Source organism: Nannobrachium achirus (assembly GCF_963921795.1).
Source record: "Nannobrachium achirus genome assembly, chromosome: 1".
In the NCBI taxonomy this organism is placed as follows: domain Eukaryota; kingdom Metazoa; phylum Chordata; class Actinopteri; order Myctophiformes; family Myctophidae; genus Nannobrachium; species Nannobrachium achirus.
The window spans coordinates 43,721,173-43,741,172 of NC_137810.1; the positions used below are offsets into that span (position 1 = coordinate 43,721,173).

General features: G+C 43.0%; 1 protein-coding gene across 1 annotated transcript in view; it reads right to left on the reverse strand.

Annotated features, from left to right (window-relative positions):
• LOC308288039 (adhesion G protein-coupled receptor D2) overlaps positions 1 to 20,000 on the reverse strand; it is a gene marked incomplete at both ends in the record, with an annotated part of 125,960 nt that overhangs the window by 11,394 nt on the left and 94,566 nt on the right. The window contains 2 exons of the mRNA XM_080729383.1: positions 205 to 258; positions 11,451 to 11,492. Of these exons, the coding sequence (XP_080585509.1) occupies positions 205 to 258; positions 11,451 to 11,492 (96 nt within the window). The remainder of the gene's footprint in view (positions 1 to 204; positions 259 to 11,450; positions 11,493 to 20,000) is intronic.

The window sequence follows — 20,000 nt, forward strand, 5'->3', positions numbered from 1 at the left end:
GCTTGGGAAACATTGCTGTACAGTATAATATACGGTATGAGTATTGAATGTATACACAAACTCACACGCACACACACTACACCACCACCACCACACAGATGTTTAGACACACACACACACACACACACACACACACACACACACACACACACACACACACACACACACACACACACACACACACACACACATGGAGGTACGTACTGAAAAATTAAGAGCTTTCCTCCTCTCCTTGATCCTGTTGACCGTACTGCGAACCTGAAAACAAGAGGAGAGGCAGTGAGAGAGAGAAAAAAACAGAGAAACGGAGAGATAGAAAGAGACAGAGAGAGATAGAGAAATTGAGAGACGCCCGCACGCATGCAGGCACACACACACACAAACACACACACACACACACACACACACACACACACACACACACACACACACACACACACACACACACACACACACACACACACTCAACAGTAAACAAACCAACATACAGTTTAAGTTTATAACTTTATGGTTATATGCACATTTCTAGAGTGACAATTTAAGGAATGTTTAATACCTCTAATATGACAAATTAAACATCTGTCAAATATTAGAGGCAGAAATTGTGTGTGTGTGTGTGTGTGTGTGTGTGTGTGTGTGTGTGTGTGTGTGCGTGTGTGCGTGTGTGTGTGTACGTATGGAAGCAGTGTATTTTTTTGCGCAATTTGGGTGTATACGAGAAAGCGCTGGAATCACTCCAGCATGTTCCTGTGGGTTCCAATGGGACCTGAAAGTGACACAGTGTCTGCGTGTCTGCATGCGCGCAAGCAAGGCAAGCCTGGTATTTGTGTGTGTGTGTGTGTGCGGGCGTGTACTCTACAGTACGTGCACGTGTGCGTGCGTGTGTGTGAAAGCGACAGCGAAAACGAAATTGTTCCAGCGTGTTCCAGTGGCTAATGGGACCTGAAAGTGACAGAGAGAGAGCGAGCAAACTAAAGGGGACAACTCTAAGCCGTCATCTGTCTCAAGCGCGTGCACGCACACACACACACACACACACACAAACGCGTGCACACCCGTGTTCCTTCTGTGCTGGGGGAGAGCGGGATGGAGAGACCGGGGGGGAAAGCGGGGTGGGGGTGGGGGGGGCGGCCTAGCAGAACAGATTACATTTTTACACTCTGGATGGAAGAGTGTGCAGGCCTGGCTTAATTTACCACCAGACACACACACACACACACACACACACACACACACACACACACACACACACACACACACACACACACACACACACACACACACACACACACACACACACACACACACACACACACTGCAGCGCCGAGCGCACCATAGCGCGCGGCTCCCTCCATACATCTGATGAAATGATACCTGTCCACTCACCAGTGCATGAGCCAACCCCACACGTTATATTATAGACCCCCATGAATAAATATATGGATGGGAATAAATAAAAAGACATACCTACGCAAATAAATCGTTCAAACGAATTAACCCACGTAATCAGCCGATAAATTGCCGCGTCGTTACTCAACGTGCCCGTTTGCGGGACGTAAAATTATTCAGCGCCAATAAATTACAGGGAATTTTGTGTTTTAATATTTTTAGTTGGAGGATTTAGGCAATAAGATAATTTCTATGAAAATGATTTTGCTAGAGTAGAATATTTTGTTGGTCAAGGATTTAAGCAATAAGATCATTTCTATGAAAATTATTTTGCAACAGCAGATGTTATATTAAGAAAAAATACTGGATATCAATAATGAGCAGTATATATATTTTTTTTTTACTTCAATCGTTTCTGTAAAATAAAATGTAATGATCATAATATATAAATCAAGAAATAACTTGAATACAGTATGAATGCTGAATGAATATTAAAACGTCTATATCATTTTAAAATTATACTTTTAGTTTAAATGAGCTACTGTATGTTGGAAAATATGTAAAAAAGGTAATAAGTAATGTGTAATAAAACAGTAAATATGGGTGTCAGTACTACAGCTGTAACAGTAACATTGTTTCTAATTCCATCTGTTAAATGTAATTTACTGTGAAATTACTATCTAATATATTTGTTGGAAATATTATCTCTGAACTAAACACACACACACACACACACACACACACACACACACACACACACACACACACACACACACACACACACACACACACACACACACACACACACACACACACACACACACACACAAACACTCATTTTTAAATGATTGTGGGAAAAAAATGGTTAAGTTATACATATTAATATTTGTATTCATATTTTGCTAGAACAAGGAAAGGTATTGATGACATAAAATACAATTCAAAATAAAATTAAAACTGCAAATGCAAGCTTGACAGGTTGCTCACATACACATACAGTAGATGTCATTAGGCCTATATTATATGTATAACTCTAAATTATAAGTGTGAAAAAAATAATAAAAAGGTAGTATAGATGGAAGCCAGCATAAGTAACAGAGCACTGGGGATATTTCATAAACTAATCTGAGATTGTACTGTAATAACTGCTCCAAAAGAGACCTTTTATGCTCCAGAGATTTTAAAGATTGTTATCAAGTGGTCCGATTAAAGAAAGAAAGAAAGAAAGAAAGAAAGAAAGACATCTCAGTGAAAGCCACAGGTCCCGTTAACAAGGTTTCAACCTTGTCTTCAACTGCACGGCGTCTGCTGCCAATAAGGTCCCTAAGTGTGTGTGTGTGTGTGTGTGTGTGTGTGTGTGGTTGCTGTCAGCGCTCACTGTAAATTTGTAGCGGCTGGGCGATCATCACCCCCCCCCCCCGCCCAGCCCTCCATGTTAGTGAATATGCATTATGGCTTATGGCTTCATTAGGCCGGGGCATGTCATAAATTATGACGCCTCTCGCAAGAGATACACGCGATGTGTCTGTGAGTGTGCACAGTGCGCGCGAGCGTTTGTGTGTGTGTGTGTGTGCACAGCGGGGGATGTTTTGCATATACGGGCCATCGTCGGAAAACAGCCACGTAATGAAGAGAGCGCTTGCAGGGCTCGCTGGTGACGGGCACAAAATCAACAGTGGCGGTGTCATATTTCCCAACGCTCCCTCCTATTAATCCTGACAAGCATCCAGAGTGAGGGGGAAGGAAGGCCTTCTTCTACGTCCTCTCCTCTTCCTCTGTATCCTCACTGTCGGGCACAAACCTCGTATCTCCAAGTTTCACATTTGTAGGTTTTTTCGCAAAGTAAAGCCTTGCTTCGTCATACAAGGCCGTCGCACAAAACTAGTGTTTTCACTATTTTAGATCATTTTTAAAATGATAAATACAAAACGATAATTTTTTCCACCCGTCACCAACCTTTTCTGGATCAGGGCCCACTTAAACAAAGCTTTAAGGTTGCCCTTGTTTTGACCACTTCACCCACGGGTGCATTTTCAGAGTGTGTTGTGATCAATGGATCGATTGTGTCGCGGGAGCTTGGATCAATTGAACTGACATACTGTAAATTCCTATGAATCTGTATCACTGTAAAACTAACTTTTTAAGGATTTAAAGAAGAAAATATCACGACATGTCGTTACATAATGCTTTTATTAATGTTATTAAAATCCCAAGTATTTAGCAAATTATTTGGGGGGCCCACTTGCAATTTCCACATGGCCCACCAGTGCGCCCGGGGCCACATGTTGAGAACCGCTGCTCTAGATGCCAGTGAAGACAAAGAAGAGACGTTACTAAGACTGTTAGTGTTTTGTGTGAAGGGGAGGGGGAAGGAGAGGGGGGGGATCCAAGGGGTTTGGCTCATATCAAACGCAACTGGCGTTGCTATTGCAATTACGTGACAAGTTAATTAATCGCTTGACAATGAGGGGAAGGGCACTTGTTCTAAAAGACGATCGTTATGCAGTTAAGGTGTTTTTTTCCCATTGTTCCGTTGCGTACGCACGCGTGCTCTCAAGGTTTCGTTTCCGCGCGGCAAAGCCAAAGCGAGGGCCTCCCATGTAAATGTGCGCTAAACGATTAGCATATGAAAGGCGGGAGAGAGCGCGGCGCCTCACACCTGCCGACATCCTTGGAGTTTGATGGAATTAAAAGGTCATCAAAGCGGAGAAGATTTACCAAGGTGACCACCAAGGAAAAGGAGGCTTAATTGTGATGAATAATGGAGATCCTTTCGCTAAGGGTAATTAACGATTTAAAATGCTGCAATGGGTTGTAATAGTGCGAGGCGCGAGACCGGACGTATTACGCTTCTATGTGTAATTATGAAAGCTTTGTGAAAACATCAACATAAACAGGCACGCAAATGGGGCAGCTTCTGGCTTTGATGGGAATAAATCAAAATCAATAGATGGGCATCGTTTCATTTAACACCTTTTGTTAGCACATCAAAGTGTGTTTCATTACATAAATTTGGATAAACATAACTATTTATTTTACTAGGTTAACTACTGTACTGCGAGGGAACTTTTCAAAGTGTTTTTTTTTATAGTTTTTTACCGTTAACTTTATTCCTGGCATAATTGGACTTTTTATATATTTATATCCATTCTGTAACATTGTTGTAATCTGCCTAGGCGACGTTTCTGGTTGGGTACAACTTCTTGCGCATGTTTTATTATAACACCTTTTTACCATAAACAAAGCAATTTTAAATTTTAAATTTTATGATCAAAACTCTACTCCATCCAATAGTACTTTATGTTTCAAGACCAATACATATACAATACACCAGGCTTCAGATTTGTCCCCTCATCAAAATCTGCATTGAATTAACATAACGTTGATGTCGGTTGATCTCCATATTTATAACAGTGTTTTTTCCTTTTGATAATTAATGTCCTATTTCATCATACAAGAGTAGAGAAAATCTAAGATCTACGAGCTTGTAGAACGTATTTTTTCACTATTGTATTATTATTTTATGATAATAAAAAAGAAGCTTTTTTTGGACATACAAGGTTTCCACCCGACAGTGACGATAACATTTCTGATAGGCCTAATCTAAATACCCACTGGAGCCCCGTTCCCTTACAGTGGTCGGAGGCTATGGCATCGACACTCGTACAGCAGGCATTGATACTGTACCCGCACGGCTCTGTGCATGATGCGTTGTTGCACTGTGCTGTGTTGCGCTGAGCTGAGGCGGTGCGGTGCGGTGTGGTGTGGTGGAATTAGGGATGGGACGGTACGCGATATTATCGTTTATCGGGATAAAAAACCCTCCACTATCGTGGAGATTTAATTTATTGTGATATCGTCCTCCGTCATATGCTGGGATCAATTCACATTTTATTTGCCGAGCTGCATATCCGGTACCACTTAAACCCTCTGTAATTGGTAAAAGGTACTTAAAATGTACATACTTGATACAGTATTTTTTTCACTCTATCAAATGTCTTTGCCAAAAAAATAGCCTATCTACAAGCTCACAACGCGTCGCGATGCGACACGTTGTGAGCTTGTAGATCGGCTATTTTTTGGCAAATGTTCTGCCCCAAGATAATGGATATTGATTATCGCGCTAATAACGTAAATCGCGATTTCTGTTGTCACAATAATCGTGATGTGACATTTTCATATCGTCCCATCCCTAGGGGGAATGACGTGAGCCATCGTACAACCAAGGCAGAGGTTAGCGCCCCCCCACCACCCCAGCACCCCCCAATGATCAAGGCTGGTTAGCTTAAATGAACACAGGCAGAACCAGACATCCCCTCTCCTCGCTCTGACACAGCGGCCCCCGCTCTGCTCTCCTCTCCTCTCCGTTCTCTGATTAGAGAGGGGGCAGAGAAGAGAGAGAGAAAAAACCCAGAGAGAGAGAGGGAGAGAACACTTTTGATCCTTCCCGTTCAGCTTTTTGTAATTTTGACTATTAAACAAGAATTTCCCCTTTTAGGTTTTCCCGGGGCGCGGAGGGGGAGGAGGAAGAGGAGGAAGAGGGGGGGCGAAACACGCAGCCACCCGGTGGTCTTTGTGACACCTCCAGAGAGTGTTCAGGAATAAGTGAGAGAGACAGAGAGCAAAGGGAGGAGAGAGAGAGAGAGAGAGAGAGAGAGAGAGAGAGAGAGAGAGAGGAGGGGGGGAGCGAGCAGTGGCGTCAGTTCAGGAAAAAGCTATGGTATGGCAACATGACTTCGCGTGCGTGCAAGACACCAGTCATGTTGCCATATACCTTAGCAACAGGCATGATACCTTTATTTTAAGAAGTACATTCTATTTTTCCCCACCATCCATTTCTACGGTTTCTTGGGCTGGATATGGCAGCCTGGAACGGTTGTTCAAGTGCAGCTAACTTGTTTGTAAACGTGCCACAATTAACAATAATGAATTGCATGCGTGCCACAATTAACAATAATGCATTGCACCTGTGCAGCTGACCTGCGGAACCTGGGAATATACCGTTTTGTCAAGATGGGGAGAATACAAGTGTGGAGAATATAATCATAATACCTTGTTAAAGTGAGTAAATCTTGTATTTGTAGTTATTTTACTGTAATTTAACAACATAATAACCAGCACAGATAGACAAATAGACATTCATGGATTTATATTGTCACTGTCGGGCAGAAACAGACAAAGCCGTCACACAAAAGTAGTGAAAATAGCAGATCTACACTGTTTTCACTAGTTTAAATCATGTTTTGGACATGCAAGTTTTCCACCAGACAACGACGATATTTAAAAGTAACTTTTATTTTCCCCTCTGGACCCAGGCCCAGGGTATGGCAGCTGCATACCCCTGCCATACCCAATTGACGCCCCTGGGTGCAAGGGAGGGGGCAAAAGGAGTCAAGAGGCAGGAGGTGACGAGAGGGCGCGGGAGAGGAGGAAGAAAGAAAGGAGGAGGAGGAGAAAGGGAAGGGATTATTACAACGTTCCTTTTCCAACAAACGCTAACAAAGAAGCGCAGCCCTTTTTTTTGAAAGGTGGATGGGGGCCGCTCGGCCGCCCGCTCGCCCAGCGGACGTGGGCCGCATCCCTGCTCGCTAAATTGTTGAGGGACCCCGGAGGTCAAGGAGAACCGGGGAGCGGCGAAAATGGATTCCGAGGCACACTAAAAAAAAAAAAAAAAAAAAAAAAGCCACTTAAGCAAGAAACGCGGCGATGATTTATTTTACAGTGGGGCGGTGTGGTGTGGTGTGTGTGTGTGTGAGCGGCGAGTGTGTGTGTGTGTGTGTGTGTGTGTGTGGGGGGGGGGGTCAGAGCCTTCGTGCGTGCCTCGGCCTGTGTCACCGCTGTCGCCAATGACTCAGGGACACCTCTCCTCTTCACGCCAGCGCTCCTCCGCACCGCGCGGGAGATGGATAAAGATGGCACAGCAACGAGAACGCAGGGGGGGGGGGGCAACAGAGGGAGTGGAGGACAGGGAAAGGTCAGGGAAAACAAGACAGCTAGGCCACTGACTCGGACGCTCACTTGTACCGCTGTGGTTGTTGTGGTTGTGGTTGTTGTTAACGCGGTCTCTTGCTGTGGGACGCAAATGTATGTTGCTTTGACCTGACACAAGGCTAAATATCCCATAGTAAAATCCTGAGTTTGTTTAAACCCAGAGACTGTATGAATGTAACCAAATTGACCCGTATAAAGGGGACCCGAAATGTTGTTTGGACCACAGCTTTCCCATACGGTCTCAGAGTTACAAAATCGTCGCTGTCGGGTGAAAACCTTGTATGTCCAAAACCGTTCGTTTTGTATTTATCATTTTAAAAATGATTTAAACTAGTGAAAACAGCCGATGTACAAGCACACAACGCCTCGCACCGCGAGGCGTTGTGTGCTTGTAGATCGCACTTTTGTGCGACGGCCTTGTATGATGAAGCAGGGCTTTACTTGGTGAAAAAACATACAAATTTGAAACTTGGAGATACGAGGTTTCTGCCCGACAGTGACGAAATGGGGGGGAAACGAACACTTCTACCGTGTGGAAGCCGTTATGTTGACAAAATTACTGCAGCGTCAATGTCAAACGTTTTTTTTTTTTCTTTTTTTTTTTACTAAACATTTGAACCAAGGGGAATCTCGATGTATGTAATTGTTTTTAGTGGATGGAGAAGTGAAATAGAGAGGAAGGTGATGAGGAGAAGAAGAGGAGCGATGAAAGGAGGAATATTGGGGGGTAGACGGATAGATGGAGAGAGAGAGAGAGAGAGGAGACATGGATGGAAAGATATAGGCAATAAGGAAGGAGAGATAAAAGCAGAGAGATGGAGAGAGCGGATGTAGGGAGGGTGGAGGAGATGCCTGGGTAAATATGACCTTGTGTGTGTGCGTGCGTGCGTGCGTGCGTGCGTGTGTGTAGGTAGGGGGGGAGTTCATTACAAACATAGGGGACTTATTATCATGACAATTTGGTTTACCTTGGAATATTTACAGCGTTTATTTCAACCAATATTCCTTTCTAATCTCAATACAGATGTACACTATGTACTGTATGATCTAATCACCACGTTTTGTGTGCGCTGGCTCTGCAAAAATAAACATTGTTTTCTTGTGTATGTTTTATAGTCAAAAGTCCTCTTGATTACGGTTAAAGTTTAAACAAAAACACAACGAAAGGCCACAATACGTTCTGTAATCTATTCCTATGATTCCTTCTCTGGCTTTGTAGAAGAGTCTGGTTCTGAATATTGGGAGTGATATAACTGGTCATGTTCAAATACTTAAGTGGCCACAATTGCCGTATTGAACAACGCCTAAAGATAATACGCAGTATAATAGTCTCTGCTGGGTGGAAACCTGATGTTAAAGTCCAAAAAACTTTATTTTTCAGGATTCAAATTCAAAAACAGCAAAAGTAGCAGATCCATAAGCTCGGAGTGCGTCACGCCGCTTCGTGCCGCTGTAGTATGATCATTAATATATGAAAAAACATAAAATGTTAAGAGATACAAGGTTTTTGCACGATATAGCGATATAGTGATTCAATTGTTCAGAGATTATATATATATATATATATATATATATATATATATATATATAGTCACTGTTGGGCAGAAACCTCGTATCTCCAAGTTCCAAATTTGTACGTATTTTAGCAAAGTAAAGCCCTGCTTCATCATACGAGGCCGTCGCACAAAAGTAGTGAAAACAGCATGATCTACAAGCACACAACATGTGTGCTTGTAGATCGGCATTATTATTAATAGTTTACATTATTTTTAAAATGTTAAATACAAAACGAACGGTTTTGGACATACAAGGTTTCCACCCGACAACGACGATATAGTGATTCATTCTTCAGAGATCATTATATATAAATATATATATAAATATAAAAGACCAGGTAAAAAGGGGAGCATAATTTCCAGATGTCCTAAAAATCTCCCAGCGTCCTTGAGAGTAAACCGATGGGTGCCTCCCTGAATCCTGAAACCCCCGTAAGGCGGGACACATGCAGAGACACAGGACGGCTGTCTGGAAATGAGTAATCGGCCCCACAACTTCAGTCACGCAAAAAAAAAAAAAAGAATCCATCCTGTATTTTAACACGACTTTTAGACGCGATATCGCTTATGCACGTCTTAAAGTTAAGTCCTATTTACATTTACTTCAGGGGGGGAGGGGAGGGTTTGACCAAGAATGATTCCTCCGATTGAGACTCATCCATTAAAGCCTCCGTCTCTCTCCCCTGCCTCCGTAGATGATACATCTAAATGGTAATAACACGCCATTTCAATATGATATCCCCCACCCACACACACACCCACCCACACACCCGGCCCCATGCATCCTCACTTCCCTTGCATGTTGTCCATATCGAAACCTCTTATCTTCACATTTAAACTTTTTGTGTGTGTTTTCTTTTTTAAATCATGCTACAGTGTCACACAAACTTATCACATCATCTGCTAGTATTTTTTTTATTTGACCTGAAAAGTAACAGTTTTTTGAGATAATGAGGTTTCCACCCGACAGAGACGAGGAATGTCGGGCTTACAAACCATATCTCCATATAGTTTGTTTTTGAGTAAAAATTAATACCCTGTTTCATCATCATAGAAGATCAGTTTCACGCAAAAGTAGTGGAAATTGCTTTTTTTATACCAATGAAATAGAAAAGCTTTTGGACATACCGGTACAAGGTCTCTCAATATCGTTGCTGTGGGGTGGAAAACATTGTATCTCCATTCTCTATGTTTCAACTTTCAACTAAATTATTGCCCTACTTGACATATATTTGTACCAGGGATACCCAGAAGAGAAGATTTGTGTTCAATAAAAAATCATACAACCATTTTGAAGATAAAAAAAAAATAGCAGAAGTACAAGCTCGCAGTACAAGCTTGGGATATCTGCAATTGTTGAATAACCAATGGATAAAATGGATGAAGTTCTCAAATGATTGTGATGTTGCTTTACTGGGGAATACTTTTTAACCTTCCAAGGACCCCTGGGGGTCCCTGGACCCCACTTTGAGAACCACTGCCCCAACTTCATTGTACAAGAGTGTGGCGCAAAATTAGCGAAAACAGCAGACATGGAAGATCTGCTATTTTGCACAATTTCCGAATTGTGTTGGTTTCATAAACATTGAGCCAATGGGAAATATTCACAACCTTGAGTGGATGCTTGTGATTTGAGTTCACTTTAAGTTCGCAACTTGCCTAGAAAAGCGCTATAAAAATGCAACCCATAATTATTATTATTAAGTAATCAGTATATTGGATCTACTACAGCGTATAGGGCTACTTTTCAACCAGTTTTTTGAAAAGTAAGGCTTTTGTGGTCATACAAGGTTTACACCTGACAGCGTGCGATATAAGTCTTTTTATGTTTTCCCTCTCCTCCTCCCGCCTGTACGTGAATCCTCCTCAGTAGTGGGGGGCGGGGAGGGGGTTGGAGAGGTGGCGATGGCGGCGGCGCAGCCCGGCGCGATGGACAGCAGCGCGGGGGTAGAAAGGCGTTGGGTGTCAGGATGCTAAATGGAGGGCCCCGGAGTTTAAAAACTTAAAGAGGCAGTGAAATATTAGCCAATGCGGGTGAGGGATGAGTGGCTGGTCCCCCAGCACCGTGTCAGTGTTTAATGGTCGGCCCCCCGAATGCATATAAGTTAGACCAAGCATGAAGGGCAGCAGAGACAATACCCCACCCCACCCCCACCCCCCATCCATCCCATCCTATACCATCCCGGCCCCCCACAACTCCTCCCCTCTCTCTTCTTTCCATCCTTCCTTCCGCTCTCTCTCTCTCTCTCTCCATCCCCATATCTCTACCTCACCCCCACTCCACCCAACCCTCCCCTCCTCTTCCTCTTTCCTTCTCCATCCCTCTAGTGCCCCCCCACCCCCCACCCCACACACACACACACTCTTTCGGTCCCCTCCATCACCCACCCACCCCACCCCGGTACCTCTCCTCCTCCTCCACCCACCCCGTCCGCCTTTTAAGCAGCGGGCCCATCAGAAACTTGTCATTTCGTTCATTCACTACGACAGCCTTGAGACACAATGCAGACTTACCTCTGTGTTGTACACCCCATATATCAGGAAGATGAAGAGACCCTGCAAAAAGACACACACACACACACACACACACACACACACACACACACACACACGCACACACACAGAAAGGAAGAAAGAAAAGAGACAGAAAGAGAGAGAGAGAGAGAGAGAGAGAGAGAGAGAGAGAGAGGAAAGAGAGACGGGAGAGAAAGTTGTTATGATCGTTTTGTCTCTCATCTCCTTGTAGGAAGGAGGTTTAAAAATGAATTATAAAAAACTAAAAAACACACATTGGGAAGCAGAGAGTGTCATGACAGCCAGGGTTTTTATTTTGGCCCAGACGCCATCAAAGCTTCTGAGAGGTGAAGTGGTCTGTAATGTTTGGTGGAAAAGATGAGGGGAGAGAGAGAGAGAGAGAGAGAGAGAGAGAGAGAGAGAGAGAGAGAGAGAGAGAGAGAGAGAGAGTTCAACTTCTCCAAACTGGGCCACTGTACTACACGACTTAGCTTCAAGAGTACTTGTTCCGTGTAGTCCCCCCCCCCTCCCCACACACACACACACACACTTGTGCGCATGCACGCACGCGCACGCACACACACACACACACACACACACACACACACACACACACACACACACACACACACACACAGACACACACACACACACACACACACACACACACACACACACACACACACACACACACACACACACACACACACACACACACACGTCCCCCTCTCCCTCCTGCCTCTGCATCAAAGGCTCAAACCCAAGGTTTCCTTCTGCATCACAGAATAGAAAATAGTTCAGTCTCAAGAGCCTGTGCTTAGTTTGTGTTCCTGCACTCACACACGAGCGTGCACACACTCTCACACGCACACACACACAGACATACACACACTGACACACACACACACACACACGGTGCATATACCTACCTACAACCACGACACACTGAGTCAGAAACACACATACACGAACGCAGGCACACACACTGGAAACGGAACAACCCGCAGTGGTGTAAAGTAACTAAGTACATTCATTCACTTAAGTACTGTACTTAAGTGCAATTTAGAGGTATTTGTACTTTACTTGAGTATTTCCATTTTAGCCCTATTTTATACCGTGGCTATTTGAAAATAACTGATCTACAAGCTCACAATGCGTCGCATCGCAGCGCGTTGTGAGCTTGTACAGTAGATCTGCTATTTTCAAACATTTTGCACTTTTACTTTTGGTACTTTAGGTACATTTTGATGCCAATACTTTCATACTTCTACTCAAGTACATTTTGAATTCCAGACTTTTACGTATAACAGAGTATTTCTATATTGCATTATTGATACTTTTACTTGAGTAAAACATATAAGTACTTTTTCCACCACTGACAACCCGGGCCAGATGAGTCTATCAAAGAATACATGATTGGTGTAGAGGGCCAAGAGAGAGCTAGAGAGAGAGAGAGAGAGAGAGAGCTAGAGAGAGAGAGAGAGAGAGAGAGAGAGAGAGAGAGGGGGGGGGGGGTGATGTGGGACTAATGAAAAAAGAACACATAAAAGAAGACATTTCATGTTCACAGAAGTCTACAACTAGTACCCCGGGCATGAGAATGGCATGCCCTTGGGCACATAAAGGCTGTGCTTTTGGTCTCAAAAAAAGAAAAACAGTTTTTTTCTCTCTCTTTCCCCCATTGCACTCCATTGTGGGCATCCATTGAATGTGCAAGCCGTAGCGCTCACCTTCGGACATAATGAAATTCCGCCGCCTCTCAATGCGAACAGTTGAGGACAGCATTCAACCCGAGCGCCGACTGCACCGCGCGACCGTGCATTCCTTTTGTCGCGAAAGGATGCACGGTAAAAAAAAAGAAAAAGGATTTATCCCTATAAATTTCAAGGCCGAGAGAGAGAGAGAGACTCTTTGATAATGCGACGTGAACTACTTTCTGCCGCTATAGGTCTGGATGGTGCGCAGAGAGAAACTTTTTAGAATCGCTTCCTAAAGACCACGGAAGAACTTCGCCTGTTCCAATCTGAGACTGGATGACCGCAAGCAAAGCAAGGTGCATATAAAACACATTGAACTTGTTAATAAACCAAAACGCAAATCATTAGTTTCTGCAAAGATTACAGAAATATCAACACTGAAATATGCATGTGCGGTGGAGGGGAAAAAATCCCTATACATTTCAAGGCTGAGAGAGCGATTCTGCGACGTGACTACTTACGTATGGTGTTGATGGTGCAAAGTGAAACTTTTAGAATAGCTTCTTCTAAGAGAACAACATCACAATTCTGAATCATGAAAAGTTTGGGTGACCGCAGGTCCGCGACGTGCATAAACACACAAACGCAGAAACGCAAATCATTCGTTACTACAAGAATTACAGAAATATCAACACTGAAACATACTGTACATTTCATAGACTATAACCATATAAGTGTAACTATAATGTAGAATCCAGGACTGTACATCAAAAGTCAGAAGTGTACATCAAAGCCTGGCAAAATGTACAAAACAAACAATCAAACAATATCCCTACAATGCATCATGGCATGACGCGTTGTGAGCTCGCAGATCCGCTATTGTTGCTATTCATCATACAAAAGCAGGATCAGATATTATAAATATTGCAGTCAAATCCATATCCGTATACATTTTTGCGACAGATATTAAAACTCATACAGTGCCAAACGACTTTCAGATCAACTATCTCACTATGGACTTCCCTGCCAAACGACTTAAATCGACTTTTACTTTTTTTTTTTTTTTTCTTTTTTTTTGGACCCCATTAAATCTAGTAAACATGATTTCAATCGCGATTTTGCATGTTCCACCCCCATACAACCCCATCTTTCATACAGGGCAGCCATCTTTGTTTACATAACATGTAAAACATAATGGCTATTATCTCAAGAATGCCTGAACGGATTTCCAATCTGATTTTTTTGTTTGAAAGCTGTGAACAGCCTGCACAAACATGGTGCATGATCTGTGCATGGGCGTGCATGATCTGTGCACTATAAATTACATGGAAGTCTATGGAGAGTTATGGCAGGGAACACCCAAAGAAGGCATATTTAATTGGCAGTAACTGAGTTAAGAATGTTCATCTTCTTGATGGTTGAATACTGTGTGTAAAATGTTTTGATTTCAACAAAAGGTTGAACAGTGATGTGAACATCAGGGATGTGAACATCATCGATGTGGACATTAGGGATCTCCATATATGGGCATGAAATGGATTTGCTCTCCTGGCAGCACAGGGATCTCCATATATCCATATATGGGCATTAAAGGGATTTGTTCCCCCTGGCATCACAGTGATCTCTCTAACAGGGCATCATTAATATTGATGACATCAGGGAACTCCATATATGGGCATAAAAGGGATGATGTTAGTGTGACATCACAGTGAAGCCAGAGCGTGATGTCAGAGCGGCAAACCCATTCTGGTAGAGTGGTTCCCTTGACATCACAGTGACATCAGAGCATGATGACATCATGATGACATATTTTTACGGTCTATGGGTTTGCCCAGAGCCCTAGAATGGAGAGTTGCGTCACTCCCGTTCACTTCATGGGGCCAGGTCTTCTACGCACACATCTATTGGCGTATAGTGACAAACGGCCAACCGGAAGTTTACAAAATGCATTGAAGTCTATGAGGTGTAAAGTGACAATGAACCACGTGACCAGCGCTGTTTCTGACCCCGCGGTGACGCCACTCTCTGATTATACTGCTCTGGGTTTGCCCATAGAAAAATGTGTACACGTCTACGGACAAGCTGTGACATTTCTCATGGTAAACTGCGGCCTTCGTCGCAATTAAAGGAGTAGTTCACCCCCAAAATGACTTTTTTTCTATTGATTACTCAGGCCATGGAGAGTAGAGTTCAATAATATTTTTTGGTTTTTGTCACATTCCTAAGACAAAATTTGTGATAACAATAAATTTACCCCCATTGATTCCGGATGGTGACCCGTTTCGAAACGGGTCACCATCCGGAATCAATGGGGGTAAATTTACTCAAATCAAAATGTTGTCTTAGGAATGTGACAAAAACCAAAAAATATGAATGAACTCTACTCTCCATGGCCTGAGTAATCAATAGAAAAAAAGTGGTTTTGGGGGTGAACTACTCCTTTAACTACTTGAACCTTAGCGTCCATATTCTGAGAACTTTAGCCAAAAACTGTAGATCGGCTATTTTCGACAAAGACTTTTGGCGTAGAGGGGAAAAAGAACAGACTAGGTACAGAGTGAAATTTTAAGTTAATGGAATGGAATCTATGAAAAGGTTGCGGGGGGGGGGGGGGGGGGGGGGGGCTGCTTCATCTCTCTCTCAGCTAAGGCAGTGCTTCTCAACCTTTTCAGGCCGTGGCCCCCAAAATAATCATATTTTAACTGGGGACCCCCCACCCTGGCGAGCACTAAGAGTTGAGGCATTACATTTTGTAAAACACGGTTCTATTGTGAAAATAGCAGATCTACATTCTCACAACGGCTCGCCTTTAGAAGTATTTAGAAGTATTAAAAAGTTCTTCAATTTGTCACTTTATAAATGTGCAGATACCCTCTAAACACTTATAGTGTATGTTGGTCTGCTTACTGTTGAGTGAAAAAAGAATGTTAACATTAAGCTAAACATCTGGGGACCTCCCCCCAACATATTTTGGGGACCCCCCTGGGGGTCCCGACCCACAGGTTGAGAACCACTGAGCTAAGGGGTCCTTGGCCTGAAAACGTTGAAGACCCCCTGGTGTACGGTGCATGCTGTGTGTGTGCAGGAGGGTGAAGACACGTGGCTTGCAGCAGCAGGCTGGCAGACAGGCAGTCAGTCGGGTCCTGGCCCGGTCCACACATCAATCACCATGGCTGGGAGTTCACAGCATCCAATTTTGCCAGCGTGAGATCACAATGCATCACCATTGACAACATGATTTTGGGAGGGGGGTGGAGGGTGTGGGGGGGACAGGGAGGGGGACAGCTGGAGTGACAGGCTGACAATGACACCTCTAGTCCAGGCCTGGGCCGTCCCTCCTCCCTCCTGGCTGGCCTGATGTAACACAGTAAAGTGTTGGGTCAATAGACAAACAGATATGGCTCTGTTTGTAAACAAATAACTGGTCTATAACAGAGGTTCTCAAACCTTTTTAGGCCGTGACCCCCAAAATAAACATATTTGAACTAGTGACCCCCACCCTGACATGCACTTGGAATTGTAGGTATAATGTTTAATGTGACTCGGTTCAACAGAAAAATATTGTGAAAATAGCAGATCTACATGCTCACAACGCCTCACTGAATAATCACATTAGTCTGGGGCACCCACTGGCCTAGCAGTACTAGGGGTGTAACGATACATTTTAATAGCGATTCGATACATATCACGATACATGGTTGACGATACGATACATGGACGATATTGATGCATTCATGGCGATAGGATACGATTCGATTCAATAATTTAAAATCGATGTAGTAACTATTTAGCAAAGACATTAAATCTGTGTGAAAGGTGTGGATAGTGCAGGTTTTTAAGGGAAACATGTATTATTATGGATATACATAAGTAAACACAGTGTTTATCTGCCAAATACATGGACATTGTATATTGACAAACCTGTACCTTGACATGAACCCAGAGATTATACACATTTATCGATAGACCAGTGTAGCTATATGGAAAGGAAAAGTAATTAAACCCCTCCTTTTAATTTTTTCTTCTTAAAAATGCTAAATACAATGCACAAGTAGGTGGTATCGATACAATCGATTCTTTGCACTGCCGATTCGATACGATACAAAATAAAACGATCCAATTCGATTTTAGCTGTTTTCATTTCGATACAGTTACTATATTGTTACATCCCTAAGCAGTACCACATATTAGGCACTAATGTAGCCCCCCGAGCCTCACAGAGCGTGTTGTGGGTTTGAATCCCGATCCCGACAACCTTTGCTGCGTGTCCCAACAGTAACACCATTCTCTCTCTTCCTGTTTCACCTCTCCACTGTGTATCAATGAAGGCAGAAAATACCAGAAGATTGATTAAAACATATATATATAATCTAACACTCAGGTCTAATGAAATAGTTCGTACGGTTTCAAAGTGAGAGAACAGAGGCCGCCAGTGATTGGAACAAAAAAACATAAAACATTATGAGGACTAGGGGAATTGCCCTCACAGTGTCTATTTCTCAAATAGTAATACCCCCACCCCACTCACACACACACTCATAAACAATACCCAGAGACCACGGGGGGTAATTTGCAGTGCGTGCCCCATTGTATTGCATTAGAATTGCAATTTCCCACTCATTGTTGCAATTTAATTACATTGTTGCAATTTAATTATCATGTTTTTGATCATCATCTCTTGATTTGCAATTTAATCTTTTGTTGTGTAGCGAACAAAGTGGGAGATAACATCCCGTGCACATTAAGGAAAAAAATGACCAATTAGAATTTAATTGAGTTAAAAATAAGCATCAACAACAGCCGGCAACAATGGATTTGTTTAAAATGTTAATTCATTAATATTCCCCTTAAAAACAAACACAGTCCCAAAAAATGGGGGCGCATGATTTAAATGGATGGTATGCTTTTCTAAAACCGGGACCGGGTTCTTTTGAACTTGGCTGGCAAAATGCTACAAATTTATGCAACGGTTTGCTTTCAAAGTATTGCTATACATCAAACGAGGAGGGGTGGGGGTTGGGGGGTAGCATGAAATTAATTAGCGGCCGGCTAATTAGTGGAACAATTGTATGTTTAAAAAGTTAAAGCTAACAAACATTGTGTTGAGAGAGAGAGAAAAAAACATACACCACCCCAGAGAAATGGGTTAGGCTGCATAACCAGACAGAAAATAACATTCATTTAAATAAACAGGAAGACTGGGGATTAATGGAAGCTGCGTGGACTGTAGTTTACTGTAGGATGTAGGGCTGGGGCAATTAACCCCAAATACAGTATGTATCCAAACCCGTAACTAGAAACTGAAAACACTTCATCTTGCTCATGTAGGTTAATCGAATAATCAAGAAGCAGTTTTTATTTCTTATACAGTATATCGACGAATCGACACACGTCATACGGTCAAATCCGTCCCAAGCGATCCCCCTTTCGACGGCGTGAGAATGCATCGTTCCATACCCCTTTAACAGGATTAAAGGACAACTTTGTTTTTTTACAACAAGCTTTCACATTTTAGCTTGTAATTAAACCCTTTACAATGGTCCATTCATTCATACATTGGGAAGTGAAGCGGCGAACAGTCGACGCCAGCGTCCTCAGTCTCCTCACTTCCCACATTAACACAGCAATGGTGGCAACTGGCGAGCTAACACCATTGGAGGCAACACAGGGTTCAGTGTCTTGCCCAAGGACACTTCGACGTGTCTCAGGTTATCCAATAGCCTCTTCTCTTTTTTTTCAAGACTTTTACTTGTAACCAGGGCAGGAATTTCACGGCGGCCACGACGGCCATGGCCGTCGTTGCCCCTCTCTTTGGCCGTGTGCCCCTCGAAAAATGACATGCTCAAACGGCCACAGTGGCCGTGGTGCCCCTGCTGTCCCATGCAGTGCCCAGCGCCCACAGCAGTTCACAATTTCATTGAGGAATAAAGAGGAGACGAAAATGTAACCCTAACTACAAAATAAAGACTGGGCTAAAATCTGTCTTCATTTTAGTTCACGAACAAAGAGAGTACGAAATATGTCCTGCGATGCGCATTACGGTCAAACACCTGCTGCTTTCTGACATGCAGTGGCAGATAGAGGCGGGACGTTCGCGAACGAATCGAGTCTTTTGAACGGCTCTTTGATATGAACGATGGGATCCGGTTCGCAATCGCAGTATAGGGAGCCGTTCCTTTAATGAACAACAGTGGTGGGAAAAGTACAACAATGTAGAAATACTCTGCCACAAGTTGAAGTTTGGAATAAAAAATGTAGACTACTTGAGTAAAAATATCAAAGTATTGGTATCAAAATGTAGTTAAAGTAGAAAGTACTTATTATGCAAAATGTCCCATTTCACAATTTTTCCAATGAATAAAATGTAGGGGGAAAAAACATTTGAAAATAGCAGATCTACAAGCTCACAGCTTGTAGATCGGCTATTTTCAAATGGCAGGTAGGCCTATGTACCTATTATGTCCAAAATAAATGTATATAGGGTTGAAGTGATAATTATAATCAAAATCTACAAAGTAACTACAACTAGTGACTAGAATGAGCCAGTCTTTTGAACGGCTCTTTGAAATGAACGGATCCTAGAGACCCGGCTCACTTCAAAGAGCCATAAATCCCATCTCCAGTGGCAGAGCGCACGCACACACGCAGAGAGAGAGAGAGAGAGAGAGAGAGAGAGAGAGAGAGAGAGAGAGAGAGAGAGAGAGAGAGAGAGAGAGAGAGAGAGTTAGTTGAATGGACACAGCAGTAAAAGTTACAAAACTACTAAGCGACGATGTTTATCTGTCACAGAGGCATGGAGGATGTTTGCAACATGTTCCAACGTTATCAAGCCATACGTCCAACACGCGACAAA